Source organism: Ixodes scapularis, unplaced genomic scaffold (assembly GCF_016920785.2).
Source record: "Ixodes scapularis isolate PalLabHiFi unplaced genomic scaffold, ASM1692078v2 PGA_scaffold10__122_contigs__length_95168666, whole genome shotgun sequence".
NCBI classification, from domain to species: domain Eukaryota; kingdom Metazoa; phylum Arthropoda; class Arachnida; order Ixodida; family Ixodidae; genus Ixodes; species Ixodes scapularis.
The window spans coordinates 1,968,155-1,995,877 of record NW_024609836.1 but is presented as its reverse complement, the minus strand read 5'-3'; the positions used below and the strand labels follow the sequence as shown (position 1 = coordinate 1,995,877).

Below are 27,723 nucleotides of genomic sequence, written 5' to 3'. Positions count from 1 at the left end.
TTCCGCACTTTCCCATAAAGTTCCATGCAAATCCGATTCTGATTTTTTTTCTTCTCGCCGCAGCGCCATCTGTCGCAAAAAGGTGGCACCCGCAAGCAGACGAGTACACAATCCGGTCACGGCGCTGCGGTAGGGTTCTATGGGCCGTTTCCCCACCTGTCTATCTTACACCCTGCCCTAAGGTCACGTGACCCCCGAGGTCACGTGGCCCCTTCCAAGGTCACCCCAAGGTCACGTGACCCCCACGTGACCCCCCCAGGTCACGTGACCCCCAACCCCCGAGGTCAGGTGACCCCCCGGAGCATATTAAAGAATGAAGGGAGGAGGAGGAGAAGGAGCAGGAGGAGGAGGGGTCTACCCTCCCCTCAGTACCCTTCCCTCCTCCTCCTCAAGAGCTGCGCTCCGATTCGAAGTTACAGGGGGTTGTAAACGGCTTTCACTTTTTTTTTTCAGCCGTAACAGAAGATAAGGCATGTGTTCCAGAAGGTTTCAGGTGGTTTACTATTCTCGAAAATTCCAAATGCTCTGCATGATCTTTAACGAGGCAACCTACAACGAAATTATGTATTGTCCTTTCATACAGCAACGTGGTAAAGTTTCATGGTCAAGGCCACACCTACAGATCAAGAATACCGGTTCATTCCACCGTGACATCATGTAATCAATGTTGACAGGGGCGTCCTTATAGACCCCCTCCGGAATTCAGTGCCATCTGGTGACTCAAATGGCAGTTTATCTTTTACTATCCTAATGGCGGCAATGAACCTGTGGTCTGCAGCATTTAATGGGGCACCGTCAATTAAAGGTCAACGGTAAACGAGAATGTGCACTTCACTACAATTATTTTTCAATCTCTTTTAGTGTCGATGGCGAAACAAATGCAGCCAGTCGGAACGACTGGGACTGAGTTAGAAATGAACGCTTACGCAGCTCTTTCGTCCGATTCCTGCTTCACGTCGCGCTAACACCTAGAATGTATAGGCCTCGAATCATCTGCTTAGAAGCATCTTCAACTTCTTCCTTCATCAGTAAACAGAAGGCCGCCATTAGTATAGCACATATGCCGTTTTCAGATGATGATGATAGTGATCAAAGTGGCCAGACTGAATTCCGGAAAGGGTCTATTGGACAGCGGCGTAGTGACATTTTGATGGGATTTAGCATGACATATAATTTATTTAGAGGTCGAAGTCTCTTCGGATCCCTGGTCAGACAGACAGGATGTCAGGGAGAAACCGCGGTCAGTCCTTGATCGAATGTTTTTTTTAGCCCACTGAACACTCCTTGTCGTCTGAAACCACTACCTTCAAGGCAAAGTGCCAAGCCTACGGGAATGTAATAGACCCTTTCCGGAATTCAGTCCAGTGGCGGATCCAAGGGGGGGGGGGGGGGCGGTGGGGGCGATCGCCCCCCCCCCCCCCCCAAAAAGCCTCGCTAGGCAACCCCCCCCCCCCCCCCCCCGGGGTTCTTCGTCAGCTCGAAGAAAAAAACGTAAGCAATCGACGCAGGATGCAGCTTGTACAACCAGGTGACCAATTGCTTTTCTTGCTCTGGGTAGTGGCTACAGTGTAGTCTGGGTCTGAGCTTCTCCTGAAGACACTCCGGACTTCCCCACGACCTTGGCTTAAACATAAGCCCGCTTTCGTCCTCGCCTCCATCCCTCGCTGAGGATCAGAGCCGCAGCGCGGAATACAGAAAGAAGCCGACGAGCGCCAGAAGGGGGAGATGTTTCCTCTAATGGGCTTCATACTGCCTGCGGTACGACTTCTCATGGCGGGAAGCTAATAAAAGAAAGATAAACGGTACGAGCACTCCAAACGCTGGAGGCTGCTTACACGGGGTCCTCAAGCCGACGCCGTAGGCATTTATATGTATACAATGCCGTTTCAACTTAGGGTGGCGGGACATATTTTAGGAAAGGCGCCCGCTACCCCTTGTCTCCCCTGGATTGACGGTAGAGCTTTCGCGCGGCTTTGCAGGAGCGAATATGTGTGTGTCGATTCTGTCGAACGGAACAGAGGCGGGGCTTGCTGGTTTCCAACTGCGGCTTCGAATTCCCTACCTAGAGACTTGAGGAAAACGAGCCCTTTCAAAGATGCGACTATACATAAATTAAATAGACAGTGCCTGTGCCCGTTCGAGTGAACACCGACTCCCAAACGTCCATGCTGCAGTCGTGATCGGCCTTTGGCCCAGTTGAGCCGACCGGACAACCGCTCTGCCTCATCATATCTCTGCACCTGTCCTCTCGACCCTGACGAATGAGCTAACTACCCAGAAACAAGTAAGAGTTCCTTTCATACAGAAAATATCGAGACGAAGTGCAATTGAATATAATTTGGAAGGATCCATTGCTGGTTTAAGGTATTGTTTAAGTTTAAAAGTTATAGTTGCCGAACTGCAACATGCTTTCAAACATATTCAACAATTATTCGCTTTCGTTCTCTCGAGTTGCATCCAGAACACGTGAAAACACGAGTTTGGGTTGGCAATGCCGCATGTGCTGCGCTCTGGACATTCCAAATATACGGCGAACAACCGACGAACTTGCCTGGCAGCGTTCGTTTCGCTCGCTGCGTCGACAGTGTTTTGAAGCCGCGAGCAGCGTCGAAGCCGCCGGGCCATTTTTGTCGCTTGTTTGGAACGTACTCGCTCCATTGATTTAAGCCGCTCTTCCCGTTGCCGCAGCAGTTGAGCACTAGCTCCAACCAGAAGGTCTGCCAAGGCAATGTCTTTAAGCTGCCCTCAATCGACTGCTCACGTAGTGTCGGTCTGAAACCCAAGTTTCAGAAAGGATAGTGTCACCACAATTTTTGAGATACTTACCTCTAGCGTGGTCACCCGAAAGGTTTTAATTCAATGAGTTCATCCCCGACAGGTCAACCGATACAAAAGCTCTCAAGATCTATATTATGTTATCAGAGTTTAGTAAAAACGATAACCCCACGAAAAATATAAACACTCCCCCCCCCCCCCCCCACACACTGTTTTACACCAAGGAACCGCCCCCCCCCCCCCCTAAAATGGAGGTCTGGATCCGCCCCTGATTCAGTCTGGCCACTCTGATCACTATCATCGTCATCTGAAAACGGCATATGTGCTATACTAATGGCGGCCTTCTGTTTACAGATGAAGGAAGAAGTTGAAGATGCTCCTAAGCAGATGATTCGATGCCTTTACATTCTCGACGTGAGCGCGACGTGAAGCAGGAATTGGACGCAAGAGTTGCGTAAGCGTTCATTCCTAACTCGGTCCCAGTCAATCTGTTAGTAGCACTCACTCGGCTTCAAATCACCTATCAAGGCGCCTATATGGGTTGGCGCTTCGTTATGACTGGCTGCATTTGTTTTGCGATCGACACTAATAGAGATTAAAAAGTAATGGTAGTGAAGTGCACATTCGTTTGCACCTTTGCATTTAATTGCATTATAATAAAAATGCACATTTTCGTTTACCCTTGACCTTTAAGTGACGGTGCCCCATTAAATACTGCAGACCACAGGTTCATTGCCGCCATTAGTATACTAAAAGATATACTGCCATTTGAGACACCAGATGGCGCTGAAGTCCGGAAAGGGTATATTTCGGGATCAAAAACTTCCACTTCCAAAATATTAAGGTGGGCTAGTTGGATATGCATATTTCGAAATAAATAGCGCGAAGGTCAAGAACAAACTGACGGTACAAGCGCTAACTCACAACTGTCGTTTTAATAATCACACAGAAGACGAGAAAGAGGTAGCGTTCCTCTCTCGTCTTTCTTTTCGGTATGAAAAAATTCCTAAAATGAAATTGTCTTGATGGAAGAGGAAGTTACGTTGAGGGAACTGAGAAATAACAATAAAGGAAGAGGGCGTTACGTAAAAAAACTGAAAATTAGCAGAAAGAAAGGAAGAAGTTGTCCACAGTGAACCAAACAAACCACCTTAAGTAGGAAAGTTAAGGTAGTTAAGCTCTTTTTCAGTTAATGCCACTGATGGTGCACTGACACGCGAGTTCTCCTTTTCTTTTATGGCCATTGCCTCGTATATTTCCCTTGATGTCTTCTCATGGTACCTTCGAAGGATCCTTGTCTCTGTAAGTTTCGGCTTGCAGTGACAGTTTCTTACGTGCACTGCGAGATGCCCCGATGGTGTTGATTTGAGTGACGCAGCGTGTTCACGTAACCTGGTGTTCACACACCGGCCAGACTGACCAACATATACTCTGCCACAGGTGAAAGGTATTTCATATATAACCTGGCTTTGGCAAGGTATATATGTTTGCTTGTGCCTCTGGCCGCATTCTTTGCGGCGGTCTTGTGGGGAATTTATCACAGGACAAAGCTTCTTTAGTTTGTCTGGTGCTGAAAAGACGACAGGGATGTTATACCTGGCAGCCACCTTTTTCATGTTGTGTGATACCCGGTGAATGTAGGGTATTACTGCCGGGCGTTGTCCTTTGTTCTTGGCTTTTTCTTTCTGTCTGTGGATGTTGATCATTTTTTCTACTATATCGTACAAGGTGGTACTTGGATAACCAGAGGTCTTGAGTCGGTTTATCTGTGTCTCAAAGCTCTGTCTTGCCGTGTGGTCACATGACTTTTTTAGGGCTGCGCTAAGAGAATTTTTGATTATAGCCATTTTAATGAGTTTTGAATGGGAGGACTCATATTGGAGTCCTCCCATCCAACTTCAAGCTTCATCTCAATTGGAGTCTCAAATAAATTAGAAAAATGTATTGCAGTATCAGTATTTCTGTATCTGTATTTCTGCCCTCCTTAAAATGTATTCATGTATTTGTATTTCCAAATACTTTTTGCCTCTATTTAAAATGTATTTCCGATACATATCGCAATACACTTTTTCAGATATATTTTAGTATCAGTACTATTTTAATGTATCCCAGTATGTGTATTTCCAAATACATTTTTGGGTATTTCTGCCCAACCCTGATTCGTAGAAAGGGGGAAGTTCAAAAAGAAGGTGGCTCCGTGGCCCAGAGCCTACCCCAACGAGAGACCTGGCCACCGTTCGCGGCCAGCTTATCTAGCCTACGGGACGCCCCAGGGGTAAGTGGCCTGGTTTATCCCGCAGATGGGCCGCGTCCACAACCATTCCCAAGGGTGCGCCAGAGGCACATTCACCCAAAAGGGCGAGGTAGAAACCGCCCTCTTGAAGGAGCCTTGCCTCGTATCCGGGAAACCGCTGCCACAACGGTCCCCACGACCTGCGTGTGCTATACCCGATTCACAGGACCAGCATAAAGGTACCTTTAACAGGTCCCTTTGCAATTGGCGAATCAGCCCGCGCTCTTCGGTCGTGAGCAAACGTCACGCGCAGAGGATCGTGAATTGATTCGCCGCGGAGAATAAAGGTCCCTTAGCAAAAGGTACATTTATGATCGTGTGAATAGGCTATTAGGCCTAGATAGGAAGACGGGGAACACGTGGTTCTCACAAGAGTTACTTCCCAGAAATACATTTTGACCAGCCCGGACCCTGGGATCCAGCAAGACTTGGTGACGAGGGCCCGGATAGCCAGCCGTAGCCAGGGTATCCCGGACTAAGGATGCCCTCCACCGGGCGGGTGCCCTAACATCTGCACCTGATGCTCGATAAATAAAGGTTTATTCATCTTCGTCATCATCCCAGGCAGCACACAATATTGGGCCAACATTGGATTTGATGTGGCGACGAATCGCCCTGCCCAACTGAGCCATGTTTCCCAATATTGGAATCACATTGGACAATAATGAACTATCAAAGCCAATGGTTTTCCAATATTGGTGATACGCTGGCATAGGCATGTCAACATTGGACTGTCAAAGCCAATAGCTTTCAAATATTGAATATACGCCGGCATAAGTTGTCCAATATTGGACTGTCGGAGCCACTGGCTTTCTGATATTGGCTATACGCCGGCATAAGCTGTACAATATTGAACTGTCAGAGTCAATGGCTTTCCGATATTGAATATACACTGGCTTAAGCTGGTTAATATTAAACTGTCAAAGCCAAGAGTTTTCCTATATTGGTGATGTCTTGGTATAGGCTGGTCAATATTGTACTGCTATAGCCAATGGCTTATCGATATTTGTGTCGCCAAGGCTATAGACTCGCGACCCCTTTTTTGCATTGCAGAGGCAGGAAAGTGAAAAGAGTCATTCATGAGCTCCCTCGGGCGAGAATTTTATTTAGCCAACTCCATGGGGCGTACGTCGCCGGTGCTTTATAACCGCGATCACATATACGTCCTTAGCTGCCTATACACTCTAAGAAAAAATGGAGGAAAAAAGTAGCAACGGCGCGTCTTCCTCCCTTCTACTGACGCGCCCCCAACCGGACACGAGAAAAGGGGAGGAACGAAACGTTTTTCTCCTTCTCCAGGCAGACGGGAGAAAGCTTTCGCCCTCCCGACTCATCTTCTTTCGGTTTCGTTTTTCGAGTAGGTCGCGCACGTTGTTTGATAAATAGCTGTTGAGTTCATTGAGCTTCAGCGGCAGTGAAGGCCGCCTGTAATTCCGTCCTCTAGTTTAAACGTGCAGAACATTTCGGTTGCAATGACGCTTTTATCACTAATTTTATCAAACGAGCAAAGGAAGCCGCTAGAAACAGCGAAGTTGCGGAGCAGTGCCAGCAGTGCCACGTACACTGGGGGATGGCCGTCTCCGGATTGCGGGACTCGCGCGCGCGGCGAACCGACGGAACTACAGTCGCTACAGTGGCGAAACCACGCGGTACTGTGTCGACGTTTTCGACGTTATGGAAACCGCAGGAACTGCGTCCAAGACAGGCAGGTTTTGCTGCCGGCTGCCTGGGTGCCTTCCGCGCTGAGTTCGGTTCTGTTTTCCGATGCCGAGTGCAACCGGCGTTCAACGTGGTTCTGTATTTGTGCGTGTCAGCAACATAGCTGCAACATCGTGATGGCAGTGTTGTGGGTTGTGAACAGAAGACTGGAATTATCGCCGATGTGACCGTGTGTTCGCGTATCAGTGGTGTAACAACAAGATGAGATCGTAAACTGTCGGGCATTGATGCCGTTGGTCGGGCCGTGATGAGGGGGCGGGGTGTCGCAGGTTGACATTCCGCTTTACATTAAAAAGTTTAATACCACTTGAGGGATTACGTGCAATCGATCAACGTGCGGATAGTCATGTTGGAACGCTGGTTTGAACAGTAGAAGCTCCTATCGCTATCGTACAATGGCCAATATGACTGTCGGAATTGTCTCGTCTCCGAGAGCGATTGCGCTCTGGGGCAAGGACTGAACTGTACGAAATCGTGACGGAAAGTACGTATATTTACAGTATGGAATTTCGGCATTAAGAAACAATAGAAGGTAAAATCGAAAAAAAAAAAAATCCGAGTGGCGCGCTGGGATGAGCGCTAGACGTTTTTGGGCTCGCCACGGCGTAGCTCCGTACACTGAACACCTGCCGCAAGTCGCAGCTTTGACTGCATTCAAGTTGATCGAAAAGCGATTTCTCAGCATGTGAAGCATCACTTCCAGCTGAGTGAATATCCGCTCTACAGAGATTAATTCAAGACGGCAATTGCAGCTTTGCGCGAACAGCACAAATATAAAAAACCAATAGAAATACAGGCTACGACGTGCCGTGTGGGGAAACAAACTCATAGCTTCGAACCGCATTATGGCGGCTTGATTTATTGGCTTTCAAATAATTACGGCTTGATCGAGCGTTTACTTTTAATAAGAGATTCATCCCTTGAGCCATTTAAAATACTTTCAGAGGTATGACATTGCTGGGAAAAAATCAACATGCTGGGAATATTTTTTATTGCTTAGGGGGTCACCGAAAAGTTCCGTACGTTCAAAACGACCAGTATAAAAGACGGAAACGCAGAGCACGGGTGTAGTGTTCGGGTTAGTGTGGTGTTCCGTTGTATTGATATTTGTGTGTGTGCCGTATATGTGCTCAATGTATGTTCACCTAATGCTTGTAATAAGTGTAATGTGTGTGTATAGTAGAGGATCCCCAAGCGCAGGAGAGCGGCTCTGAAGCGCAGTAGTGGCCTGAAAAAAATAAATTATTTTTTGTAGAACATGAATTGGGCGGTACTTAGCGCCACCTAGCCTAGTTGCTTGCAATTACTCTGCTTGACCTCGCCATCTGGTGGCTAGCGATTTAACCTTTCACGCTACGCGATAAACAGCGGCTTCGAGTTTGTTGTTTCGAGAGCGGCTTTTGGTTTCGCGGATTGAGTTTTGCCCTTCTCTGTGATGTGCGGTTGACGAAGGAATTGTGACTCGAGGAACACCAAAGGTAAGACTCAAAGTGCGCGAAGTAACTGGGTATCGGTTGTCTCCGTTTAACATCGCAGTGCTGTCGACGGGAAGACTGAGTAACTGCTTTCGAAACGCAAGTTTCTGTACCTGTGGGGGGAATCTGGCTTCGGAAATAAACACAGTTTGCGGAAAGCTCGTGTGACGCTTTTATATGCTGCTGCTCTCGTCCCGTACAAGAGACGTAGCGTCCTGGTTAAGCCTTATTGGGCTCGATTTGCTCGATTCGGGGCCGCCATATTGAGATGCAAGCGACGGAGGAACGTTGCTCCCCTGCTTCGGGGACGAACGTTTCTCCCTTTCTAAAGGAACATAGGTTACAAGACCGTTCCTCCCCTAAGGGAGGACTATCCATACCCTTTTTTCTAAGAGTGTAGGACTAGTGCAGTTTTTTCTGCCGGCTGCTCTCCTTCGCATTGCCTTGCCTCGGCGTTGACAACTTAATTCCGTTTTTTTAGATTTAATTATTTTTGTCTTTTTCAGTGTATTTTGTATGTATATGCACTACGTTGCGTTAACGTCTTCTGCTTTGTCTGTGCCTCTGCCATCTTTGTATTTCTTTCTGCGTGCTCTATTTTTTATATTTAATGTTTCTGTGCATATTTCGTCATTGTCGATGCAGGTGTCAACAAACATTAATACCCCTGTTACACGGGCACACTTAACCGCGGTTAACTCAGCTTTAACTGCGGTTACGTGGCAGCACAGATGCCGCACTATACGCTCGGACAGCTATTTCAAAAGAAGTGAAGAGAGCGCGTGCACTGCTTTGATGTGTGCTCAAGATGCTCAAGCGCTCGTTCGCCCATAACTCTGACTGCATCGCCGCAGAATGTTGTCGGCAAGTATTGTGCGCTAATTGTGGTTTAGCGTAACTGCAGTTAAGTGTGCCCGTGTAACAAGGGTATAAGCTGCCGCTTACGCCGCAACCGAAGTGACTTCTACTCTGTTTTACGAGAGTCTATCGTACTACAAAGTCATATATTGGACTCGAATGAAATCTCGAAAGGGCTGCTTCGACTGCCAGTGCACATGTCATCAGTGTAGGCAGTGTAACGACGTAGCAATCGCGACGCGAGAGCATACTGCCCCTAGATCTGGCCGGCCGCGCTCGCTCTACAGAAATGTGAGCGTGCGACTCTCGAGCCCCATTAGCTTACTAAAGCTGCAAGACGCTACTTTGTTGTCGCGAATCCTTTGCCCTTCGAACGGTCGCGAAGCCGTTGCGCCCGGAGTACCCTACGCAGCATCTTTCAGAAACCATTCGCGCACCATCGCAACCTTGTCAACCTTGTGTCTGCGAGCGTCGGCGATTCATCGAGTGTTCAAAGTCGGACTATGTGCTGCCCAGGGTGTCTTTTATGTGTAACGTTTTCGTAAAAACATTTTGAAGTTTAAAAGCGCAAATCAAACAGTGTACAAATAATTTCGAGTTAAGTAATAAAATATATATCTTTATTTATTTGTGTACGTCGTGCGAAAAAATTGTCGCGCTTAGTTCTGCATTCTAAATTTTAATGTGGGTTATACGACGTAAAACATACTGTCTTCAAACTTGCCCCGTTTAGAATCACTTTTGGGCTGGACAGCTTCTTCAGAAGTTCGAAAGCTGACCTTCAATCAGCTGTCCTGTTCAATCGGCATTGACAGCAGGGTAGACGCTATGCGCGTTTAAGGCCAATCGTGTCTCCGGTTAGGGTCACGTGACTACAGTCTCGAAGCTGGTGATAAGGCAGAGCACGGAACCTGTCTAAGGCCCAAGGTCACGCATAACATCCACTGCACTATCCACCTTGGGTAGAAGTGACAGATCCTTTCGTTGTGTTCATTGCTCCTTTCCACCCTTTCTCTCTTTTTTCTCGCTCTCTTCTTAGGCTGAAGGCGTGATAGACGGTGCGTACTCGCCGGACCAATGAACTGTACACTTTTTATCGCTTGAATCCGCCCTCTCTGCGCGGGTAACGAAGAAGTGTGATCATGTGGTCTAACGGATGACGCATTAGCCGTTGACAAACCCGGAATGCTTGCGAAGACCGGACCTAGTTTCGCGTGTCGTGCGGCCTGCGGGGCTGCTGTGGATTTCGCTTCTATGGTAAAAGTTATCCCCGATCGAAAAGTCCTACCCGTATGTCGGCGACAAGCGATTTCTTCAAAGAAGCCCAAGACATTCTTGTGATGCGTTCAGTGTTCGGTTCGGCAAATGGCAGCGTGTGCTACATCGTGTTGAATCTTCACGAATCACTTCCTTCTAGTTTTTGTGTTTAGTGGTTGTTCTGCAGTGCCCCTGTCGACAAATACCTCGGATTACATCTTTCAAGTCCGGTATTTTCAACGTAAGTGCGCTGCAACCTACTTGGTGATCATTGTCCGTTCTTGTACGGGTACTCTTCTGGATAATCTCTAGAATTAGGCAGTGCCTATCTCATGGCAGCCGAGAGAAGAATTTTTCCGCAATCTCACCGACAGTCGCCTGCCATTTTCTGTCTGAAATAATGTCACAACTGCAGTTAGAATACTGACTTTCTTATTCTCCCTGCGTTTCGCAAAAACACGTTTCGTGGCCACCTTTTCGTGAGTACACGTTTCGTCGACCTTCACGTTTCATCGACATTCTTTACGCGAATTGCACGCTGCAAATGGTATTTCAACGCGCTTGTATTCCTGAGGCGCGTGCTCACCGAACCAGCCCACCCTTTCACGCCGCTTCATGCTAAGTCTGCAGCGGTTCATTGCAAAAGAAGAAAGAAAGCGATTTTGAGTTTTTTTTTAATGAAATATCGCGTGTTGGTGAAACGATCTGTCTATGAAATGTCGTTCGATGAACTGATTGCACCGCCAATGAGGTACGACTACCGGTAGATTTCGGGGAAAAAATTCTGCCAGCTGCCGGGAGACTGGACACTACCCAAGAATTACCGCGTTGTTTGCTTTGCAATCTTCTCAGTTGTATCACAGCTGAGTAGTACCTCTTCACATATTACGAATTGCTGAGTTTGTACTTGCCTACAGAATAAGCTGTCTGTAATAAACTTTGAGGTGATTTCAAAACAATCCCTTTTGTCTGTGTGCTTTCCTTTTTGGAAAAACTTGGCGAGTGCAACGATGGCCAAAAAAAACAGCATGACGGCCAACATTGGTTCGGGTCGCGCTTCCAGTGTTGTCCAATATTACGCCGGTTTTTGCCAATGTAGGAACACCATTGGCTGGAACCATGGTTTAGCAATGGCGCAAAATTGGAACCAATGATGGGGCCGACATTGGCAGAACGGTGGCCCAACATTGGCACCGGTGACTGGGCCAACGTTAGATAGGGTAGCGCTTCCAATATCGTCCAATAATGAGGCCGGTCTTTGCCACTGTTAGGCCAATGTCGGACCAACATTGGTGTGCTGCCTGGGTTTGTCTCCGATGCCCTGCTGTAGGGATCAAAAACATTAAACTTCGACCTAAAGGGATCAATGCAGAGGGACTAAAAGAAAATGGAGGGTCTAAACTGGGGTTTCGCCATTTTGGGGAGATCACTCTCTCTGACATCGCTTTAGCCCCCAAAAGGACGAAGTACTACTCCTTTTTACAGCGGACCTGTTAAGGGCTAGGTTCCCCAAGATTGTGTCCGGTATGTTGACACAAACCTATTTGGACAGCTACCGCCATCTATAAGCGATGGCGGCAAGCACACAACCAGTCTGGTTTCCGCCGTCGCTCGTAGATGGCGGCAACCTTTCCAGCTATAATAGAAGAATTGATGGTTGGACGCGTTGGTGAAAATTCATCTTAGGAAACAGCGCAAAAAACAGACGACGACGAAGAAGAAGCACGCAGTGTATCAAGTACAGTTCTGCTGGTCTTCCTTCTTCGCGAGAGTGGAAAGGCTGAACGATTTTTTTCACTGACCTTCTCTCCCACTTCAAAAGTGACGACACCGGATACAGTCTGGCGCCCACTCGCCCGGCCGTTTGGAGCTGGGGCGGAAAATGCACCGGAAAGTTGCCAATGCTTGCCGGAGAACCACCATCTGAACGATGCACGCCGGCCGGAAGCTGACCACGTGAACACCTTGCCGGTTTTTCGGCAAAATAAGTTGCCGACGATTAAGGCAGTGATGCAATAAAGACCTGGTCAGGTTTGGGCTCTGCACAGCAATTACTACAACAATAGCATTCTCCATACACAAGTGGTCACAATATGACAACTAGTCATCGTCATATCTTTACTTGGATGAGCTCTATTAGTAGTAGCTTCTGTTAGAAAAGCATTAAGAACTCGGAATATTACGAAAACTATGTTTTGGTTGACCAGCAGGGACGGCAGCACAAACAACGTCTTTGTCCCCCATGCATAAGCTACCACAGCGTTCTTGCCGAGAAGGCCAATGCACAATTGCCAAAATGATGGCTCATGCAAGTTTATTGTGATTTCGACAAGGTTGAAATGTCCCATGATAAAAGGGTGTTGCAAATGAGGTGCAAAATGGTGATCTGACATGGTTCCCAGGAAATCTCAGGCCGCCTCTGCCTCGTACACCTGGATGATGTCCATCATGATGTCCGAGAGCTTCTCCTTGGACAGGTTTTGGCAGAAAGTCTGCAAGGGAAAGGCTCAGCTCAGAGACTCTACAAGTGCACTTGCTGAGCTCAAGGCAGCAAATGAGGTGGAAGTGTCAACCCCGTGTCGGATGATAGTGATTACAAATGAATACAAAACAACAATGGAGAAGAAAAAAAACAGTAATGGCAATATGCTCAGTTCTGTGCTCCAAAGATTTTGACAGAACTTTGTTACTGCCATTATGATGGCCATATTAGAGCTTTTAAGGTGAAAATGAATAAAATTTACAAAAAAGTGAAATAATATATTTCTAGCTGGCTGGCTTGACAGGGTAAGACAATCTACAATTTGGCCAAAATAACCAAGTCTGATCGACTTTGCTCAAACGCAACAATTCTTATAACAAATCAAATAATACTCATTGCTGAGCCATTTCGTATTCAAATCGATTTATGAATCTATGAATCGTGCATTCAATTATTACCTACGCTTGCTTAGCTTAGACCAATGCCTGGTCTAAGTTCAATAAACTACAATGCCTATCACAAGTAAATCAAATATTATACATAACTTATCGACCTTCTGGAAGACAAATCCCCAATTCATACAATCAAGCCATGCTTGCCACTATATCTCAAAGCCCAGGCCACAAAAAAGGCTTAAAAAAAGGCTCCAGCAAAGTCTCAGGCTCGCAACCGACTTGCTAAGCTCCTTGAGGCTTATTAATCAATCACTTCCCACCAACCTCGTACCAGGCGAGGTAGCTGTGCACTCCCGTGAGTATGACCAATCGATCGACCGACCGACCACTCACCTCGTACCAAGTGATGGCACTGTGCCCCCCGTTAGTACGACCAATCGATCGATCGACCGCTTAGGTGAGGTAGACGTGCACTCACGTGAGTATGACTGACTGATCGGTCGAATGATCGGAGCTCATCATTTGACCACTCACCAAGTGAAGTCGCTGTGCACTCACGTGAGTACAGCCAATCAATCAACTGATCACTTATCTCGTACCATCTGAGGTCGCAGTGCTTTCACCTGAGTAACGGCAATTGAACGACCGACCGCTAATTTCGTACCAGGTGAGGTAGCTGTGCACTCCCGTGAGCAGGGCTAGGGATGCCGCGAACCACCCTAGGTTCTAATTTGAAAGGTTTCGATATTTTCTAACCGAACTGATGTTCGAATTCAAAAGGTTTCAATATTTTCTAACCGAACTGACGCTCGAATTCAAAAGGTTTTGATATTTTCGACCGTACGGAGGTTCGAATTAGAAAATTCAGAACTTTCCAAAATAGTGGGGTTTCGAATTCGAAAAGTTTGAAGCTTTCACGGTTTCTAAAAGTTTGGGTTCGATTATTTCGAATTTTTTGTTTACTTGAGCTTCGATAAATTCAAAGATTTCGAACTTCCCTAATTTGAAATTCGAGAGACTCGAATGTTTAGAATATCTCTGGATCTAAAATTCGAACGTTTCGAATTCTTAAAGACATAAAGTTAGATAAATTCAAAGATTTCAAATTTCTTTCTACATAAAGTTCGAAAAGTTCGAAGGTTTCGATTCTCATTTAAGGCTAAATTCGAAAAAAAAAAAAAAAAAAAACTTCGAAGGTTTCCAATTTTTTTTAAGTCCAAGTGCACAAAGTTCGAAGTCCAGTTTTCATGTTCCACCACAGTTTCAGTTTCAAATAACGTTTCCACGCCTCACTGGTTTTCATGAAATCAGGTTTAGAAAAGTTTGGGTGTGATATTTAGACTGCGCGAAGTTGGTCAGGCAATTAAATGAGACGACAAGTGTCCCGGATGTGGTGGAATATTTGCCAGTGCAGAGTGACGTGTGACAATAGATAAGTAATTGTGACCACCAGCCCGGGGAGGTCATTAACGTGCATCATGATGTAGTGATCCTACGAACGCACTGTTTAACGATACTCATCCAGTTCGAAATGGCCAGGGGCAGGCAGGTGGTTGAGGCTGAGAAAAACCTTGAAGTGTTCTGACAAACTGCCCCCCTACCCCCTTGCACGCTGGTAGTAATCCGATCGAACGCTGCCCGAGTGACGCTGGCATATAGTAAGTTTAGTTTGTACATGATGCAAAATCCTGAGACTGGGAAGGAAATTTGAAAGAAAAAGTGTAAGAAGGCAGAAAGAAGGGGACAGGACAATGCCTCAAACTCGGCTCTGGGAATGAAATTTGAAAGAAAAAGTGTAAGAAGACAGAAAAAAAGGGGACAGGAGAACGTCTCAAACTCAGCCCCAGGACAACATCTCAAACTCAACTCAGCTCAGGACAACGTCTCAAACTCAACTCAGCCGAGTTTGAGATGTTCTCCCGTCCCCTTTTTTCTTTCTTCTTACACTATTTCTTGCGAATTTCATTCCCAGTCTCAGGATTTTGCGTCATGATCAACATACACCAGCTCGCCTGCACCTTGACAATTTTTTTGTTTGTAATTGCTTTGGAGGTTTATTTTCTGGGGAGGAAGAAACGCCGAGCAAAAAGAAGCTGACGCAACTTGAGGTCGAGGAGAGCTGCACCATACCAGTGGCGTCGGAAAAGGAAAAACGGGGGGAAGGGGGGCTCCAGTCTCTCCCCCTCCCCCCCCCCCCCTCCCAGATATTTAGGACCGTTAAAGAAAACAATACGGGGAAAGAGGGCATGGTCGAGCTTATTTTAATCTGAAATTATTATGCATATGTATAGCTACTGTCGCTCTTCACTGCATAAAAGGTAGCGTAGATGGTCATTGTTAGACACTCGTTATCACAAGGCACTACTCGTCACATGCTCGGTGGCTCGGAAGTTCAAAGCTATGTCTTTTCGACCTAAATGACTGTGCCATTGGTAAAAAATAATAAATAAATAAACGTAACAATAAATACAAAAATAAAAAGCTGGAAAAAAAAATAACTATCACAAACCCGCCGGAAGTGTTGTATTCTTGCATATTCAGAGGCCCAGAACTATGAAACAAGTTTCTTCTACCAAAATATGTACAGGACAAAAGGAACACGTCCCAAAAACGTAAAACGAGAAAAACAATTTTTTTTTTTTGTTGTGCTGAATTTGAACAATATTAGAAATCTTCCCCCATGAGTTAATTTATTCCTCAACGTGAAAAAAAAAAAAACAATACATTATTTTGTATTCTGCAGATGGTAATGATATGTACTGTCTCAATTTAAATGCGATACCTCAAACAATGTAGGCGAAAAAAATTACCACGTTTAGGGCATAATTGCCCGTAGGTACATGATTGGATATTTCATCGAAACCCGTCTTGAACAACAATAATCATCATATCTTAAGACGAGACTTACCTAGGCTATTCATAGATCATTCTTAAAAAGTTTAACATCTCTACCATAAATATCTTCGGCTATAGCGCGCTTCAAATATGGCACAAACGACAATTGTCAAAAATCCATCGTCCTACCTCGCTCCTTCGGGAATCTATTTCTTTAAAACCAAGCATGCCAGACGATTGAAATGAATGGCATTGTCTTTCGCAAGGAATGCAACACCGCATGTAAAATTGCAAAAAAAAAAATTATGAATGTACCTCACTGCTTGACTCCAAATGAAACCACCCGCCGGTCTTTCGACGAACTTTTGACTGAAAAGTCAAAAGTTCGTCGAACTTTTGACTTTTCAGGAATCGAAAGTTCGACAATTTTTTAATTATTTAGATTAATAAGTTTGAAAGTTAAAAAATATTGAATTTCTTAGTGTAGGAAGTTCTAAAGTTCGAAAAGCTTCGAACTTTGTAGTACAAGAAGTTTGAAAGTTCGAAAATCATCGTATTTTTTAGTCTTTCAAGTTCGAAAGTTCGACAAGCATTGAATTTTGGAGCGTAATAAGTTTGAAATTTCGAAAAGTGTCGAACCTCTTAGTTTAATAAGTTCGAAAATTCGACTTCCGTCGAAGTTCTCGATATGGAAAGTTAGAAAATTCTAAATCTTTCAAACCTTTCGAACCGCTTGATTCGATCATTGAAACTTCAGTTCGAAAAAGTTTGCGGCATCCCTAAGTAGGACCAATCAATCAAGTGACCGCTCACCTAGTACCAGGTGAGTTAGCTGCATACTCACGCGAGTGTGACTGACTGATCAGTCGAACGAACGTTGCTCGTCATCTGACCACTCACCTTGTAACAAGTGAAATGTCTGTGCACTCATGGGAGTACGACCAATCAATCAACCGATCACTCATCTCGTACCAAGTAAGGTCGCTGTGCCCTCACGTGAGTACGACCAATCGATGGACCGGCCGCTCACCTCGTACCAGGACTCGTGTGAGTACGACTGACTTACCAGTTGAACAAACGGCGCTCAACATCTGACCACTCACCTTGCACCAAGTGAAGTCACTGTGCAATCACGCAAGTACTTCAACGAATCGATCGACCGATCACTCACCTCGTACCAGGTGAGGTCGCTCTCCTCGGCATGGGGCAGGCGCACGTCATAGGCCAGCAGGGCCACCTGGAGCACGGCCACGGCCATCTCCTGGGGCGGGTGGCGCAGGCAGCCCGGCTGGAGGTACACGTCGCACAGCAGGCTCCAGGCCACCTGGGCCAGGGGCACCCGGCAGCCTCCGGAGGCCCCGTTCACCGACAGGGGCCCCAGCCAGTCGTGCAGGGACCACAGGTAGTGCAGCAGGTACTGCCACCCCAACAGGTGCACAGAGGCATTCGGACATCCACAGACAAACCACTGTCATCCCACTTCCTCTTCACACGAATGGGTATTATACTTACAAAAGATACAAAAATTTTGTTAGAAAAGACACCAATACTTTATTTAGAACAAATAAACTGTCTAACAGAGTGCACTTGGTGGATGATAATGCAATTACTGCAAAGGTGCAAGCCAACTGGACAAGAATGACAAATATAATCCTTACGTAGAAAACCCGAGACTGTGGTAAAAGCAGGGAAACTTGGTCGAAGAAGAAAGACAGGGGAAGAGAACATCTTAATTCATGATCAACATCCACCAGCTCGCCTGTGCACTCACTGTTTTTTCTTTAAAAATAATCCCTGGAGAAGGGGAACAAGGGGGACAGAGGACAAATACAAATCTCCAAACACAGCTAGGTTGGGGATTTGAAGATTCATGTTCGCCCTTTGTCTCCCTTGTTCCCCTTCTCCAAGGATTATTTCTTGTCCAGCTCATTGAACTTTTGCAATAATGGCATCATCATCATAACCTTAAAATGCAGAACATTAACCCTTGCTGGTGTTACACATGTGGCAGCTGATAAAACCTGTTTGCTTTACTGGCGTCTAACTTCTGGTTAGCTGAGGTGGTAGAGCGCTCTACTGGAAATGGAGAGGTCCCTGGTTCGATACCAGCACCAGGTGGGTTTTTTCAGTCGTGCACCAGTCACCCGCCTGATGGATGTTCCCAAAGCTACATTGGATGTTGTTATGTCCAGGTTCCCATAAAAGCAGCGCCGCTCTGTGGAAGTATGGTGGCAAGCTGCGTGCATGCCCACCCTGTTGAACTTGGCCGTACTAAATTTTCCTTCCCCATTTATTCAACTCCTGTGGGGAGAATGGATGAGAGGGAAAGAGGAGGTCACTGAAGTTTGAAGCGCAGGTAAGTCACTCCCTCGCCTTCGCTGGCATTTCCTAACCAGCCCTCGGGCATCTTGATAAACTAGGCTGTAATGCATTTATGCCACCAAGTGGCAAAGCTCATAACCACAACAGCCTCCCCGTAGCCTTGTCCCAGCTGGGAAGAGAGACGTCACGAATGCGTTGAGTCTCCCATGACGCAAAGAGCTCTCCGATGGCTGCTCTCCGAGTAAAAGCTAGAATCAGCCGTTTGGAACAAAAGAAATGTTTAGCCATTCGTTCAAAACACAAACGTGCGATTGCCACTGGCAGATATTGTTGATCATGTTTAGCTCATTTCTGAATGTGGTAAGTGTATTTCAATTTTAATTACACTATTCTTTTAAAACACTAGAATCTATATACTAGTCAGTTAGAGGGGAAGAGGTCAGTGGCTGCTGGAAATAAATATTAGTGTCATTTATAGAAACATTGCAGTCAGGTAGTTGTGTAAGTTGAGCTTGTCGGTATTTGTTAAATAGTGTGTGTGTGTTTTCTGTTTGTTCCTTGTGTTCCTTTTGAGTGCTGTCTGTCATCATGGCAGGCACGTAGCCAAAATTTGTTTTCGGGGGTGCCCAAAATAATTTCTCACACTGAAGGGGATCCCTGCCCAATGCAAACTATCCATCGTGTATTCAGACATATTTAGGTCCAGTTCTTATCACTGAGATGATTCTGTAAGATTTATTATACTGTGTGAGATCATCCAGTATGCCTCATTGTCATTGCCTTTTCTACAAGTGCACGTACTAACTCTCCAAAAGTTGGTTGATTTTTTTCACGAGTTCCCAGTTACCCCATTCTACGTTAAATAAACCGTGCGTTAAATCGTGACAAAAAACAAGCAAAGCCCCAATTCTTCAATCCATACTTTTGACACTTTAGAGAAGAAGCTTGTGAACTTCAGTGTTGATCCTTGTCGTTTGCTGGGCCTCAAGTAGTTGCTGGCTCTGTCTTCATTTGCGGCCCCCTTGTTCCAACATCCTACTTCACGTTGCGGAACATATCGTTGCCACGTGAAGGCACCCCAGCCAAGATTGTCGCACGACTCACTTTGCAAGTTTACTGGTGTAATTTCTTGTTTCGTGCCAGCACCACAGTTAGGCAGAGTTCAATCAGACTGCTGCTAGCTTACAAAAAGCAATTCAGTAGGAAGGATGTTCATCGGACCGCCTCAATGCTGCTTCCTTAACCGTTCAATGCTCGTTTCACGAGCTACGATAAAAACAGGAGCTGCGATAAACTCGTGATGGCGCCATGCGTTACCAGCACTGCTAACTCGGTTGTCTGTTTGTTGGTCTCATTTTTTACAAAAGGGGAGCTTGTCCTTAAAATTTCACCAGCTAATACGCACCACCTCAAACCACATTCGGTGAAAGTTTGAGCTTTTTATGTGCAGGTGCCAATTCTTCCGGATTGTTTTAGAGCACAAGAGCAACTAGAGCCGCCCAATACTGACGTGTGCATGGCAAGGTTGGCAACGCATGCTGCTGCCACGTTGAGGAACGGGGTTCGGACTCTGCACAAACCCTGCTTGGCCAGGATCTTTATTTTATAATTCTGTACTCTCGTGGAAAGTTCCAGATTCATTCTCGGCTGTGATCGAGTGTTCTGGGTCAAAGCACTTCCAATTGTAACTCGTGCATAAAAGCGGCAGTAGCGGGCTGCTTCGAATGAGTCGCTCGCCCTCCCGTCACCAACGGACGATAGGTGGTACAGTCGCGGACGACATGATATCCCCAGGCGAGAGAGCGGCTTACATGGCCTGTCACGCTATTTATCGGAAGAAAGCTTAACCATTATCGAGGCTTCATCGGCTGTTTGATTTTTGCCGCCGATCTTCGGTTGACCAGCTGTAGCTGAGTTAATGCCGATTTCGCCGAAAATAGAGGTGTTCCATAACAAGGGGCAAAATCCAGCATGGTCGAATCCACCAAATCGGCAGGTTGAGAGATCAGTTTTCAGGCGTTTGATAATAAGTTTCCGGGATAAAGAATGATAAGTGGTTTTCATTACTACCATCGGTGTTGGCTCAGCAACTGTTTGCCAACCAAGTGGGGACCAGTAACGACCAAACTCAAACAGCTGCTGAAATGCCGCTCGTTTGCACGATAGCCTCCACGATAACTCTGCTTTCTTCCTTTCAATAGCATTGAAGGTCTTTGGGGTCATGAGCTCGCCTGAACTTTTTTGTGTTGTCCACGGCTGTATGTTTCTACTAAAGTCCGTAGGCACAAATTCACCCCATTAAAGATTTAGTTTCAGTTTTATGTTCCTATACAATTTTCCAAGTGTGGCAACGCGAGGCAGGATGCGGTGCCAGGTTTCCGGAGGCCCTCGGGCACTCACCCTGTGGGGGTGGTCCACGGACACCCTGAACTGGAGCACCCTGAGCATGAGCAGCTCGCAGTGCACAATGGCATCTCGCAGGCACCAGTACTCCTCGGCCAGCGGGAGGGGGTCCGACTTGGGGTAGACGCTCCTGCGACGGAGACGACATCCTGAGCATTGCTCCCGTTCTTCTCGCGTGTGCAACATCTGATGGGGCGCGTCTTCTTCATTTTTCCCAGCATTTTAGATAATGTGTGCCACTCCACCGAGCACTGTTTCTATCAGATAAGCCTTTTGTGGCCTACAAAAATGTTTTTACATTTTTAGACGCTGCTGGCCTTCTACACCTACTGTAGCTTGTTTAAATCTCAAACGCATGTCCACCACGGCTCATATTTCTGAAAATTCATTTGCATGCTTTACTCAATCGCCGGCTACTAAAACCCCTTTCCTCTCCCTTAACCGTATTTGATCAAGTCTAGTTTTTGCCGCTCTATGGCATTACAGAAGGAAGTGGGGGGAAGGACGGGGGCAAAAGAGATAGGATATAAACCAGTCTAGTACAAAAATGCAGTAAAAACACAAGGAGTCAAGGATCAACGAAAAGACACTAAAGATGCGGGGAAGCGGTTCTATTCGGACAACGTTTTGGGAATGAAGGAGTCGACAAGGGCATTGGTGCGGCAGGGATGAATTCCGACTTGGAATGGATGGCCTCCAGTCAGGGGTCCAAATCCATGTCCCTGTGAAAACTTGAACATGATCTCCCCAAGTGCCTGGATGTGTAAAAAAAATAAATATTGCGAGAAATTTAAAATTCTCTTAAGGGGGGACACTGGCTAGAGGTCAAACTTTTGAACTACTCAAGTGATCGGAATGAAATATTCAGGCGAGATTTAGCTTCAGATGTAGGTGTACTGTGAAAACTTTCAGCTCACTAGGACAAATGTACATACCTGCATAAGATGATGTGTCACTTTTCATTAAGAAATCTATGATATGCAAATGAAGCTATTAAGCATCATTTTGACTGCTTGAATATAAAGTGGGGGATATGGGACCTCGGGCCATCTAGTTTAAAGGGGCCCACCAACAATTTTTTGACCGGTTTGAAGTTTGCGCTGAAACGGAGCTCCATGAAAGCAGGAACACCGAGGAAAAAAAATATTACAGAAATTCACAATATTTTGAGAGTTATTAGCAAAATAGATATTCCTGAAAACAACTTTAAATAAGCAAAACATTGCGCTTCACGACGTAAAATGAAACAGTTTTGCGATTGGAGCAATGCGGTTGGCCAATCGGAAGCGAGTTTGGTTGATAGCCCGTCGGCCCGGCTGGCCCGGTCGCCTGGTCGTTGGGCCCGGTCGGCTCGTCGGCCATTAGGCCTAGCCGCAACCATCGTAGTAGGGTGGCTAGAGAGTTGGGTGTGTCGAGCGCGCCGGCTCTCCCATGCATCGCCGCGGCCGGTTTGGAAAATCACCGTCAGGGGCGCTCTACTCAGCGTTCAGCAATCCTTACCGGGATTGATGTATGCGGATGATATTGTACTAATGGCTAACAACAGGACAGAGTTGCAGGAATTAATGAGCATCTGTGGTAGGGAAGGAGAGGAATTAGGTTTAGAATTCAGTAGCGAAAAATCGGCAGTCATGATTTTTGAGGATGAAGTTGAGAGGCTGAAGATACAGAATATTACAGTTGAGAGAGCTAGTAAATACAAGTATCTACGAGTATGGATATGTGATGGTGCAGAATATCTCAGAGACCATGAAAAGTATATAATAGGTAAGGGTAACAGAAATGCAGCTGTAATGAAAAATAGAGCACTTTGGAATTACAACAGGTATGAGGTGGTGAGAGAGATTTGGAAAGGGGTCATGGTGCCTGGCTTGACTTTTGGAAACGCAGTGCTATGCATGAAATCCGAAGTGCATGCGAGACTAGAAATAAAACAGCGCGGAGTAGGTAGACTGGCTTTGGGGGCACATTGCAAAACGCCAAACCAGGGAGTACAAGGAGACATGGGATGGGCATCATTTGAGAGCAGGGAAGCGGTGAGCAAGGTAGAATTTGAGGATAGGTTGAGGCAAATGGACGGGGAGCAATGGGCACGAAAGGTTTTCAGCTATTTATACATGAGGAGTGTAGACACAAAGTGGAGGCAGCGCACTAGGAAATTAAGAGGAAAGTTTTTGGGCTATAGCGAAGATACGGAAGAGCAAGTCTCAGTTAAGAAGAAAGTTAAGGCCACAGAAAGAGATCGGTGGCTAGAGGGAATGCAGACAAAGACGGCTCTGGAAAGCTATAGATTAAACAAAAGAGTTATTGCCAAAGAAAGCATTTATGACAATTCTAGGGGAAGCTCATTGCTGTTTGAGGCAAGAACGGGTGTTCTGCGAACCAGAACATACAGATTGAAGTACCAGGAAATTGATACAGTGTGCACTGCTTGTGGAGAGGAGGACGAGACGGCTGAGCACTTGATACTCTACTGTAAAGAGCTTCACCCTATGCCTACCGAAGACAACATAGATTTAATAAAGTCATTGGGTTTTAGAGACAGCGAAGGGAGAGTGGGTTTCAAGACTGTAGAGATTACCAAGCAAAGATTAAGTGAGTGGTGGCAGAAATCGAGAGAAAACTAGGTATTTTCTTATTCACTGATGGCAAGGGGGTTTCATAGCCTCACTTTCTTTGCACTGTGGAGTGAATATAGATTTCACATTTAAATATTCTAAGCTTAAATGGTAAAACAAAATGGCTAGGTGGCGTAAGCTACCGCCCGATCCAAAGGGCTCAGCCGTATTCATCCATCCATCCATCCATCCATGCACGTGTATGCTAGGCGCGCGCAGCTGGCGCAGGGATTTGCGTGCAGCAAGGCGGATAGCGACAAGTTCACGCCCGCTTTCATCTGTTCTTCAGCGCTCGTGCGAATTTATTTCAACCGTTCCTGCATGCCCGTCCGTCAGGTGACACGTGGAGACTATGGACGTTGCCCCGTCAACCTCCGGCGTAAAGAAAAAGCAGCGAGCGAGCACTGCTTCATTCCAGGATGCACGACAGGCTACAGGTCTGCAAAAGAAAAACACACGTTGGTCGCCGTCCCGAAGGACCGAGGGGAGACACGCATCTTCAGAAAAACTCCGGGGTGTGCGCACTTCACTTCGACGAGCGGTACATCGAGCAATACTTCTCTCAAATACCGCTCGATCCGTTCGAGATATTGCTGTATGAGTGATGTTTTGGGGTTAATAATAATAATAATAATAATAATAATAATAATAATAATAATAATAATAATAAGTTTATTCACAAAGAAAGCATACATACAATTTACTCAGTCTTGTGCGTGAGTACTTATACTCACGCACAAGCACGTAGCGTCCTGCTGAACACGTCTGCGGCCAGTGTTGGGAGGTACTTTAAAGGGGCACTGACACCCCAAAGGTCGTATTTATTTTTATTGTCTAAAACGATGCAAGTTGCAGTCATAGACACGCAAAAAAAACCGCATCGCGAAAAAAAATTTTCCCGCGCGCGCGCGCGCCTTTTTATTTTTGCCGTTTGATTTTCCCGCCTCTAGCCTCCTCGCTTCTTTTGATCGGTGACGTCAAGGATCATGAAATTTAGAAGCTTTGTAGGCGACATCTCCATAACATTTAATTACGGCAATCCTAAAACATGTTTTTTAACGCAATTGCGAACGCACTACGGCCCTTCTTTTTGAAATACCGAAAATCGGGAGTTCGTTGTGGTGCCGTCTCCTGGATTTGTTTCCTCCAGGGATGGGCAAAATACATGCAAATATGTATCGAAATACAAATACAAAATACTTCGTCAAAAATGTATTTAATTACAAATCTAATTACATTTCCAAAAAAGCATTTAAATACAAGATACAAATACAACCAAATGTATTTGGTTTCCTCCAAATATTTTTCCAAATACATTCCTTAAAATTTGCGTCAGCGACTTCAGGGCACCTGAAACGGGTTTCTGCGTATCTCATTTTCATTTTGAATCGCACACTCGGGAGTTAGTGAGCGAGGATCTAGTAACGTAATAGAAATATAATCACAAAAAAATGTAATCAGCTTGGACGCAATAGGTGAAAAAAGTACAGAGCTTCAAGCAGGTTTTTTTGTCGATTACATTTTGATATAGGCCCACAAAGAACCGAGACGACCAAGACGCGCTGCACTAGCTAGAGAATTTTTTATTGTTGCAACTACGAAAATCTGAATGACCCGCGCATTTAGAATGTCCAAGGCAAAAGTATGGATGGAAATCCGGCTGGAAAGGATCACAAGTTGTCACAGGCACTTAATAAGCCAGTCTGCCTGTGAACGTTGATTTGGTCACTATTCTTGCCCTGGACTAGCACCGTAATCACAAAGTCACTAAAGGCTTGTGCCTGATTGAGAGACACTGCATTCGGTTCAGAACGTAGTTTTCTTCCTGCCCTGGACAGTGACAATAAATTTGAGGGATGTATTTTCGCCCACAAAATTGTATTTAATTACAATTGTATTTAAAATACCCACGTTTTAGTATTTAAATACACACGTCAAATACATTACCCAATTTTTAATTAAATACAAATGCAAAATACACAAAGTATTTGAAATACGTATTTCAAATACTTGTACTTGAAATACTGCCCATCCCTGGTTTCCTCCAACGGAAAACAGGCGACACCGCTCAAAACCGGTCCGCCGGAATGCCGCCGCTCGCTCCTTTCCCCCTCGCTTTGGGTCGCCATGGCAACAGCAGGGAGTGGTGAAAGAAAGGGGACTCTCAGGTCTCCGCAATTTTTGACGTCAAGGCACCGGCGCCGATCGCGCGGGAACTTCGAATTCGGCATTTGGAAATTGTTTTTTTTACTTCACGAATACCGAATTCCCAAATTTCAGATTTTGAGGGTAATGTCCCGGCATCGTTTTCAATCGTTTCGGATAATAAAAAAAAATATGATTTTGATGTGTCAGTGCCCCTTTAAGCGCATTGTATTATAGCGAGTTCGTTTCACGTAGCGTAGCAAGCCGGCACAAAGCGCTGGCTGACCTCGCTATCTTCCTTTCAATAAATGCTAATTTTTCTCTCTCTCTCGTTTCACGGCACTCGTGCCCACGCGTGCCCACTCGCAGCGTGGAACGGGTTCGTTTCGGCCGGCACTCCACGAGTGGTTGCACTCTCCGAGTTCGTTTCAACGCTGATACCCCACGCGTGCATGCACTCGCTGCACCGAGAAAATCGGGAGTGCGCCAAAATGCAATCCCGTCATGCCTCGCTCCGGCGGGGCCGGCGAGGAGCGGGAGCAGACGACGAGGGTTCGTCTGCTACGATGTGTCGCGGAACCGAACGGAACAAAAAGTAGATTTTCTGATAGAAATCGCGTCCCGCGGGCCACGAAATCGAACGCGAGCTTGAATTGTGAGCGTCTGCTATTTACCGAAGGAAGCAATTGACAAGCCGTGATTTATTTGCAGGTTTTAAATCGCTCTGTTGCCGTACAAACGCTGAAATATACCAGTGTGTAAAGAAATGCTCAGAACAAACGTAACAGCGGCCCCCGAGATGTCTATCATCATCCGTGTGCGGGTGGAAAATTTAACATTTGTCGGCAACACTCCCCCAGCAGAAACCTCTGTCTGCCCAATAAGCATCAGAGAAAGCTAAAGATGGTAACTTTACCCGAGGATTGGGCAACATCATCATGTTTAACATTTACCTACGTCAGCTAACTTGCCCCGTCGTATTTTGTTCGAGAAAGCTCTCGTTCTTGACGCCCTCACCAAGGCTAATTTCTGATCCACCTATATTGACGATTAAAATCGAAAGTCCCAGTTTTGCTGGATATTCCAACAGGCTAGTTTTAAGCCGTGCCCTTTCAGTGGTTCACGCATAATACCATGCTCAAACGGATCAAGCTTCTGCTCGGAGAGCATCATCAGTTTTCTTCAGTGTAAACGGTTATAAGAATTGAAAGATCGTAACCAGCTGCTTTGTATAAAACTGGGCGCGGAAATTTACGCCGTCTGTAACTATCTCTACGGCAGCCGAGCTGTTTGAAGTCATCGCAACTATAAACTACAGGTTGCAGCGACCAACGTTTGTAGATAAACGTTGGTAGCCGACTGCATTCTCGCATTCCCACGCATCACTCCGAACAGAAAGGCGCTAGTTTCGGTTTGAAGTCGGTACATTTTCTACAACATAGATGGCGGCAACATCATACTTTTGCACTCGCCATAGAGATCATACATACTAATAGCGAGTTCGTTTCACACGCACTGGCACCGTTCGAGTTCTCTCCCAGAATGCATCGCACTCTCAAAGTGTTGCACGGAAAACTGGACTCAAACGAACTCGCCAAATGCACCGAGTGCAGAAGACTGATGCTGCCGCCATCTATGTTGTACAAAAGGTACCTTCTTCAAACCGAAACTAGCGGCTTTCTGATCGGAGTGATGCGTGGGAATGCGAGAATGCCAGTCGCTACCCGTCGCTACCAACGTCTATCTACAAACGTTGGTCGCTGCAACCTGTAGTTTATAGTTGCGATGATTTCAAGCAGCTCAGCTGCCGTAGAGATAGTTACAGACGGCGTAAATTTTCGCAACCAGCTGTCTACAAAGCAGCTGGTTGCGATCTTTCAATTCTTATAACCGTTTACACTGAAGAAAACTGATGATGCTGTCCGAGCACAAGCATGATCCGTTTGAGCGTGGTATTATGCGTGAACCACTGAAATGGTGCGGCTTAAAACTAGCCTGTTGGAATATCCAGCAAAACTGGGACTTTCGATTTGGATCGTCATTATAGGTGGATCAGATATTAGCCTTGGTGAGGGCGTCGAGAACGAGAGCATTCTCGAACAAAATACGACGGGGTAAGTTAGCTGACATAGCTAAATGTTAAACA

General features: G+C 46.0%; 1 protein-coding gene across 1 annotated transcript in view; it reads right to left on the bottom strand.

Annotated features, from left to right (window-relative positions):
* Positions 1 to 12,674: 12,674 nt before the first annotated feature.
* Positions 12,675 to 27,723, bottom strand: part of LOC8029744 (cyclin-Q) — a 33,162-nt gene continuing 18,113 nt past the window's right edge. The window contains exons 4-6 of the mRNA XM_029985467.4: positions 20,812 to 20,944; positions 17,261 to 17,506; positions 12,675 to 12,869 (exon numbers count right to left, since the gene is read on the bottom strand). Coding sequence (XP_029841327.1) covers positions 12,786 to 12,869; positions 17,261 to 17,506; positions 20,812 to 20,944 — 463 coding nt within the window. The 3' untranslated portion in view covers positions 12,675 to 12,785. The remainder of the gene's footprint in view (positions 12,870 to 17,260; positions 17,507 to 20,811; positions 20,945 to 27,723) is intronic.